Here is an 8,884-nt window from a genome sequence, read left to right as displayed (position 1 = left end):
CGTCAGACGTCTTGATACGTCAACAGAGGTGTCCACTTAATTTGAGGGGTTAGGGTGTGTCTTTTAAATGTTTGGATTCCGTTCCGATCAGAAAAATAAAGTTCTGAATCGGTTCTAACCAAAACATAGTAACGGTTTATATCGTTCCTTTTTAAACCTCAAAACTATATTTTTGTACATTTTAGCTAGACATTAAATTACTTAACCAATGGATAGAACAGCTTGCTATGTAGCTACATGCGTTGGAAAAACAAGTGTAGTGTAGGGTGTGCGAGATGCAACTGAAATTTCTCAGAGAGCGCTGGGCATCTTGTTGTTATGACATACATTATCTGAATAAGGCCCATAGAATTATACATACGGAGGAGTGGCTTCTATGAAGAAACTTTTCAATGTCTTTGAACTTCAGAGAGTTAGTTAAACCAACGTTGGACTAGAGCAGTCCTTCTCAAATAGTGGGGCGCGCCCCCCTGGGGGGGCTCGGAGCGATGCCAGGGGGGGCGCGTGACCCCGGGGAACACGCTTTTTTTTGCCCCGTAGTAGTTTTTTTTTTAATCGAACAAGATCACACAGCACAGAGCAGGAGATATGAAGTGCAGATAACAAACCCTTAAGAGACAACATGGAAAAATATTTAACAGGGATGAAAAGAAAGGCGGAGAGAGACGGAGATAATGAGACAAACGTAAGTCTCCCGAAAGCTAAGACGAGGAAATATGACGAAGCGAATGTAGCGCTTGGCTTCACTGTGACTACGGTGGGAGACGAGGAAAGACCGGTATGTTTACTCTGTCTAAAAATGTTGGCAGCGGACAGCATGAAGCCAAATAAATTAAGGCGTCACTTAAAGACATTACACCCCAATCACGCTGATAAGCCGCTTGAGTTTTTTCATCGAAAACGTGCTGAATATTGTCAACAATCGTCCCGCTTTGTGAATGCTACTTCAGTAAACCAGCGAGCACTGTTAGCATCATATAAGGTGGCGTACCAAATTGCTCAGTGCAAAAAACCCCACTCCATAGCAGAGGAGCTGATACTGCCTGCAGCATTAGACATGGTCTCTCATGCTGGATGACGCAAGTGCTGCAAAAATAATAATACAATGTTATGCAGAGGTGTACTTATAACAATTTTATAGACAAATGATACTATTTACAGTCGCGGCGGAGAGTTGGGGGGGCGCGAAATGTTTACTTCTTCCTAGGGGGGGCGTAACAGAAAATAATTGAGAAGCACTGGACTAGAGTATGCCCTTGGTCAGTTACATTACACATAATGCAGCCTAAAGTTTGAGAGCTAGACCGGAGCTAGCTCCCAAACAAACGTGTGTGTGCAGAGCGGCAGCAGAATAACACGTCTTACCTTTCTGTAGTTAATAAATCCAATGTGAAACGTGGTAACTACGGTATCTGTAACTAGCATTGAAAAGTAAATCCATTCTTCTAATAAAAAATAAAAAAATCGACCTAATTTTTGAATCATGCTTGTAACGTCAGTAGCTACCGTAGACTATATGCTTCCGAGGGAGAGGCAGATAGCCTACACACTGGCAATGATTTTCAGCTGGCAGGCAGACACTGGAAAAAGTTTGAGTGACAGCAAGGGCTTTGCATAGGCACTTTGTTGCGTTTTTTGTGGGACTGAAAAAAAATGCCCAGAACGTTATTAACCGGTTCCCATGCTTTTAAAATAACGGTTCTGTTATGGAATAGTATAGATCACTTTCGCTCTAGTTCTGTTCTTCAAATTTCGTTATTTACCCTGAACCGGTTCCAACCCCTGCTTAAAACAGTTTTCGTATTTATGATATATAGAAGGAAGTGCATAGATGTAGTAAACAAGTCAAATGAACTCGAACATAACAATGGAAACGCGTGGGGGAAAGAACCAGTCTCCTCATTAGCCTCCAGCAAAATGTGCCTACATTTAGGCGTATTTAACACTATGTTGAGACACAAATTGTAGTATAATGCTTGTATGGATGTCAACCCCAACACATGTTCATATCATTACCAATCAACTGCATTCGTTAAAAACGACTGACTACCACCATCGATTTATACGAACGGGAATTAGCATTTAATAGTCAAATCAAATTTATTTATATAGCCCTTCGTATATCAGCTGAAATCTCAAAGTGCTGTACAGAAACCCAGCCTAAAACCCCAAACAGCAAGCAATAGTCACTTCTTCTAAACCTGAAAAGGGACTTCTTCTACATTTTAATGCACGAAAACAAATATATCCAAATGTAACTTAACCACATTGTGGGCCTGTTTAAAATGCATAAATCATGACGGATTTGACATATCCACTTTGTTAGATCAAATTTGCTAAATGTGCACCAATCTGGTCCGCATCTATCCCTTCTCAAGTTAACCACTCAAACAAAAAGTGTTTCTCACTGCTATTCCCTCTCTTCTCTAGTTGTTCCAGCCGGACCATACTAAACACTGCAAATTGTGTGATGTGTGTGTGAGGGATTACGACCACCACTGCCTGTTCCTGAACCGCTGCGTTGGTAGGGGAAACCACCGCCTCTTCATCATCTTCATCCTCTCCATGGCCGTAGCACACCTCCTTTTCGTGGCTGCGGCAATTTACCACCTGTATGTGGTGGTGGTGTCCCTTGAGGACCAGTCGTTGGTTAGGGCAGTAGCTGCACAGTTCTGGGTGGTCACATTGACAATAATGAACGCTCTGACAATCCTTTGGGAGGCTTGGCTGTTGACAGAACAGTTTGATGCCATCGCCATGGGGACTACGACCTACTTCAAACCTACCTGCGAGACTCGGCAACGGTCACTAGGACACCGCTGGGCAACGGTTCTTACCTTCCTATTGGAGGGGAGGAGACGGTTAGATTATGGACAGACGGGGGACAATATCTCCATAGACATTTAGACACAATATGGACTCTAAAACCTGTGGTGTAATGAAGAACAATGTATATATGAATTATATATTCCATTCTTGAAACCAACTGGATCATCTGTGAGACTGTTAGCATGGTGAGCTAAAGCCTAGGCATTACCTTTGGAAGCTAATACTGCTATTAAACATAACAAGTGGTGTGTAGACCAGAATTAGTTATAATAGATCTTAACATTAGATATTCCTTAGATTGTCTTTGGGAGTGAGGTCGTCAACATATCTGTTAAACTTTATACTTGAACATAGGTATTGAAAAATTATACTTTTAATATATAGACTACAGTAGACTGGATGCAGAAATCTTGCCAGCTTACAAATCAACATGTCACACTCCTCACATAACGCACTGATGTAACACTATGTCCTGGTAAGCATTTCCTATGTATACAGTACATGTAGAGCTAGTTTTATGTGATGCTCTGAGCTATTTTAAAGCTGACAGTACTTCTACAACAATGTAGCTAGTTTATGAACAACTGATTTTGCGCTGTCCTGTGAAGGATGCCACTATTTTACTACAGTATATCCCGTGGAGTTAGCTTTTTGTTTTACATTTTAATGCATTGGTGTTTTTAAAACAGTGTTTCATTGGAGATAACTGGTCACTTGAAACGTGACATGTTTCTTTTTACTTAAATAAAAGTAATATGATGAAATTATGCATGCTTTTAGCTTATAAGTACAATGTCGTTTGGCTAATCGCATGACAGTATGGCTGCGTTAGTTCAGGGAGCTAACAAGTCTACAGGTCTCAGGCAACATTACTCATTAGGGAAGAGTGGTTCAACATGTAAAACCACCTTCGTCACATGTTCACATTGGCTAATAACATGTCGTGACTCTGACCTACTCTATAGCAAAACCAAGACTCAGCACTGCTAATAGACCACATCCAGTCATCTCCGATTACACTCACTGATTTCCTCAATATCCCATGGGGACATATTGCTAGATTAAAGGATAATGATTCAGTAGCCATCTAAGCGTGGTTTAGTCGGGTAATGTATATACTGTACAGTGCCTTCGGAAAGAATTCTAACCCCTTGACTTTTTCCACATTTTGTTAGGTTACAGCCTTATTCTAAAATTGATTAAATTGTTTTTTCCCCCTCAATCTACACACAATACCCAATAAAAAATTGAAATATTACATTTACATAAGTATTCAGACCCTTTACTCTGTTGAAGCACCTTTGGCAGCGATGACAGCCTCGATTCTTATTGGGTATGACGCAACAAGCTTGGCACACCTGAATTTGGGGAGTTTCTCCTATTCTTCTCTGCAGATCCTCTCAAACAGTCAGGTCGGATGGGGTGCAGCAACGCACAGCTATTTTCATGTTTCTCCGGAGCTGTTCGATCAGGCTTAAGTCCGGACCACACCCAAGACATTCAGAGACTTGTCCCGAAGCCACTTCTGCATCGTCTTAGCTGTGTGCTTAGGGTCATTGTCCTGTTGGAAGTTGAACCTTCACCTCAGTCTGAGGTCATGAGAACTCTGGAGCAGGTTTTCATCAAGGATCTCTCTGTACTTTGCTCTGTTCATCTTTGCCTCAATTCTGACTAGTCTTCTAGTCCCTGCCACTGAAAGACATCCACACGATGAACAGATTCTACCACCACCATGCTTCACCGTAGGGATGGTGCCAGGTAGCCTCCAGACATGACACTTGGCATTCAGGCCAAACAGTTAAATATTGGTTTCATCAGACCGGAGAATGTTGTTTCTCATGGCCTGAGAGTGTTTAGGTACCTTTTGGCAAACTCCAAGTGGGCTGTCATGTGCCTTTTACTGAGGATTTGGCTTCCGTCTAGCCACTCTACCATAAAGGCCTGATTGGTGAAGTGCTGCAGAGATGGTTGTCCTTCTGGAAGGTTCTCCCATCTCCACAAAATAACTATTGAGCTCTGTCAGAACTTTGTTGGTACCCTTCCCCAGATCTGTGCCTCGATATAATCCTGTCTCATAGCTCTAAGGACAATTCCTTTGACCTCATGGCTTGGTTTCTGCTCAGACATGCACTGTAAACTGTGGGACCTTTATATAGACGTGTGTGCCTTTCCAAATCATGTCCAATCAATTGAATTTACCACAGGTGGACTGAAGTTGTTAATCAAGTTGTAGAAACATCTCAAGGATGATCAATGGAAACAGGATGCACCTGTGCTCAATTTCAAGTCTCATATCAAAGGGTACTTATGTAAATAAGGTATTTCTGTTTTGCATTTTTAATACATTTGCAAACATTTCTGAAAACCTGTTTTCGCTTTGTCATTATGGGGTATTGTGTGTAGATTGCGGATTTTTATTTATTTAATCAATTTTAGAATAAGGCTGTAAAAAAAAAAGTGGAAAAAGTCAAGGGGTCTGAATACTTTCCGAAGGCACTGTATCTGAGCGTTTTAGCCATTTGTGTCACATGCAATATTATTGAATGTCCTCTGTATGGCCTGCTCTATATACAGAGTGTTTAAGATGGGAGAAAGCAGTCTGTACAGGTTGAGGAGGCCAGAAGACCTATCTCTCTCTAACATCCATTCTACTCTCTCCCACTCTCTCTCTCTCTTTTGTCACTTGCTTACAAACACTCTCACTTGCACTCTCTCATACACACACACACACACACTCCCTAAATCGGCATTATGGATTCTAGCAGTAGCAATTTTCTGACGTGGCATCGCCTCTGTTCCAGGCATTCCATTCCATCTGGTCCTTTTCCATTAGCCAATCAAATCATATAATGTTAATTATCTCTGTCTTATTGGTGAGCTGGTCTGGTTGAGTTTCCAGGATCAGAGGGGATTGTATGTGTCATGATGTGATTATTGTCTTGGACAGCTGCCGGTGACCATAGCAATGGAAGAAACAAACATTAACAGTGTGAAAAGTGACTAGCTAGAACACCATAAGCATCAGTGGAGGCTAGTGATTAAAACATTTTAGGTGAATGGGAGACCCACGGTATAGATGCAGACCACACGGAAGCGATAATGCGTGTTTAAAAAAATCTAAGAAATTATTTCAACCTAAAACATTTAATAAAGACATGTATAGTAAAATATTATGGGCAATGAGAATGAGATGGCTACTTAGTGTTAGGAAGATATCACAGCAGTGATTTGAATGAGAGCATGAGTAGGGGTGTGTTCGGAGGCTTGACTTCAGTGCAGGACAGGGGTTGAGGTGTTCAGAGGCTTCAGTGCAGGATAGGCTCATCATGGATGGTGTTGGAGAAGAGCTCAACTCTTCCACTGGCAGGACTTGACTGGGAAGACATAACACAACACAGTTAGACAAAAAAGCTAAGAATGAATTAGTCCAAGCAAGGATAAAAATCACATTGATGTGTAATAATGTGATGGTGTTTATCTGATTTTCTCTCATCACTGTATGTAGAGTCAATTGACAGAGATACTCACAGTGCATGGAGATGAAACATTCAATGCACCAGTGGATGAGAGGGCACATGAGACATGGCTTCAGTTCATGTCAGGAGAGAGTTGACACTGGTAGTGGAGTGGAGAGGCCATCATGGCTTAATCAGGGAACAGGAGGGGACTTAGCTGTAAATACAAATAGCAGATACAATGAGTTACACATGAATCACTGATTTGAAAATGTAATTCGCTCTACATTAAGTAATTTACTCCGCTGCAAATAGAAATAGCGGTTACAGTCCATTACAGTAACGTCTTCATAGGTTTGGGCAACACGTTTCTCCATTAAATTAAACTCAGACATCTGAGAATCACAAAGTCAAACACAAACTGCGCATCTCGCCCTCTTGACGTATCAAGGTAGCCCAAGAAACGTTCTAGAATAAAGCACTGATCATCCGCATACCTGATGAAAACTGACAACTGCGAGCTACAGCTGATGTCTGTGGTTTAAACCATTTGCCATGCGAAAAAATGCGCTGAGTCAACCTCTCTTAATCTCACTTTTAATGGATGATGCAATGAAAGCTATCAAATCATTCTGAATTGATTTCGACATTCCAGAGGAGACCGTAGGATATTCCATATGCTCAGCATTGTATAGTGAAATTTCCTCTGCAAGCTCCTTGTAAGAGGAACTTTCCCTCTCATCGTGCCCCCTAAAAGCCAACAATTACATGGCCAGAAATGCAGTAGTGTCGATAAACTGCTTGAGAACATCCCCGTTTATTCTTACAGTACCTTCTCATTGTGTTGCGCTGTTTGAATATGCAGACCTTCGTCCATTACATGATCGATGCAGCTTTTTCCCAGAAGCTTGAATCTGATCTGGGCAACGAAAGGGGTTCTTAAAAAAGCGCTACATTTTCGTAGGAAGGCATTCTGACAGAGAAAACTGCACTCTGGTAGCTATCTAGCTTCTTGCTACTAAAGTTAGCAAAGCAAATTGAAATAAATAAACTCAACACAAAAATGAAGTTCTAAAACCAAGAAAGCAATATATATAATTTACCTCATTTGTTTCCTGTAATTTGAAGAAACTAATTTTAATTGAATAGTTTTTTGGGGATATTATCTCAGTCTCTAACTGTCCAACAATGTCACCGATTCACCAAGCTTCTCCACACATAGGACCCCCGTGATGTTCTGCAGTACAACCCCAATACACCACAACCCCAATACACCACACTAGATTAATTATATTTTCCTATGATTGGATGGACAGCATGTCAGTTCATACTGCAAAAGCTTTAATTGGTTTGACGTCCTCCGGAAGTCGTCAAATTACCAAGTAGGTTTATGGAAGGGAGTGAGAAATATGAGCCTCCTAGGTTTTGTATTGAAGTCAATGTAGCCAGAGGAGGACAGAAAATAGCTGTCCTCCGGCTACACCATGCTAGCCTAGAGGGTGCTGTTGAGACTACTGTAGGCCATTGCAAAACAGTGTGTTTTATTTAATATATTTAGTATCGTTTTATCTTAAAGGATAACTTTTTAATGTTTTATTTTAACTTCTGAAATTCACTGATTAGGATGGTCCTCTCCTTCCTCCTCTAAGGAGCCTCCACTGATAAGCATGCATACATATATTTACATGCAACAGAAATGACTCATCCAAAAATAGATTTTTATTGGTAAACTTAACTCTGTTAACAGATAGTGTTAGCCAGCTAATTAACTATAGCTAGAGTGGGAAAGTTATGAAGCTTTCAAGACAACTTGGAAGTTTCCGACATAGAAAGACATTGTAGAAAAATGACCTCAGAGTTTCCCAATTGGAAAATATCAGAATCAACCACACTCTTGGCTGCATCTAGCTGATCTAGGGTGTAATCATTTGTCCAACAGTTGCAAACGAGAGTTTCTATTGGCCACATTCAGGTGTGCTTAGCCCAGTTTCGTTCCGTTTAAGAAAAGTTTTTCAACAGAATCGGTGGAATGGATACACCCCTGATCAGACAATTCACTTTCATAGCAGCCACGTTGTATTCCTTCTCACATCTACACTCTCTCCTTCTCTCACCTTTTCCCTTCGCTTGTGGACTTCAATGTACAACACATCAGCTGCCTGTAACCAGGTGAAAAAAATTAATAAATGTTGACAACTACACACAACCTACATCGTTGTCACCATATTAGCCAATGTAACGTCATACTAAACATACTGTAGCTATTAGAACTAATGCGTTAGTAAACCCTCCACAATCATGCAGTACAGTGTACAGTCAGTAAGCAGTTTAGCAGTTACACCGGTGGGCCCCGGTGGCAATAAATTAGTAAAACCATTAGCTTACCTTGACTTAGAAGAGTTCCAGTGTTGGATAGTCATAGCCAGCTAACTAACATAGCCTCCCTCTGTTTGAGCCGGGTGTTTGAGTAGGCTAAATGTACCCAGAGGAGGACGGAAGCTAGCTGTCCTCCGGCTACACCATTGTGCTACCCTACAGAGTGCAAAACGGTGTGTTTTAATACATTTTATGGTGACATGCATATATTTAGTATAGTTCTA

At 41.1% G+C, this 8,884-nt stretch overlaps 1 protein-coding gene and 1 long non-coding RNA gene across 4 annotated transcripts in view; one reads left to right on the top strand and one right to left on the bottom strand.

Annotated features, from left to right (window-relative positions):
• LOC115194043 (palmitoyltransferase akr1) overlaps positions 1-3,596 on the top strand; it is a 28,959-nt gene extending 25,363 nt beyond the window's left edge. For both annotated transcript variants that reach the window (XM_029753342.1, XM_029753341.1), the window contains exon 10: positions 2,431-3,596. In XM_029753342.1, the coding sequence (XP_029609202.1) occupies positions 2,431-2,907 (477 nt within the window). In that variant the 3' untranslated portion in view covers positions 2,908-3,596. The remainder of the gene's footprint in view (positions 1-2,430) is intronic.
• Positions 3,597-5,957: 2,361 nt separating this feature from the next.
• On the bottom strand, positions 5,958-8,692 carry LOC115193401 (uncharacterized). Of its 2 annotated transcripts, XR_003878156.1 has the most exons (4): positions 8,670-8,692; positions 8,399-8,443; positions 6,358-6,501; positions 5,958-6,203 (listed from the first exon to the last, which is right to left on the bottom strand). It is a non-coding gene; the product is annotated as an uncharacterized LOC115193401 (long non-coding RNA). The 2 variants fall into 2 exon arrangements; XR_003878155.1 differs by lacking the exons at positions 8,399-8,443; positions 8,670-8,692 and adding an exon at positions 7,117-7,636.
• Between the last annotated feature and the right edge of the window lie 192 nt (positions 8,693-8,884).

Source organism: Salmo trutta, chromosome 5 (genome assembly GCF_901001165.1).
Source record: "Salmo trutta chromosome 5, fSalTru1.1, whole genome shotgun sequence".
Classification (NCBI taxonomy): domain Eukaryota; kingdom Metazoa; phylum Chordata; class Actinopteri; order Salmoniformes; family Salmonidae; genus Salmo; species Salmo trutta.
This window is presented reverse-complemented; position numbering and strand designations above follow the sequence as displayed.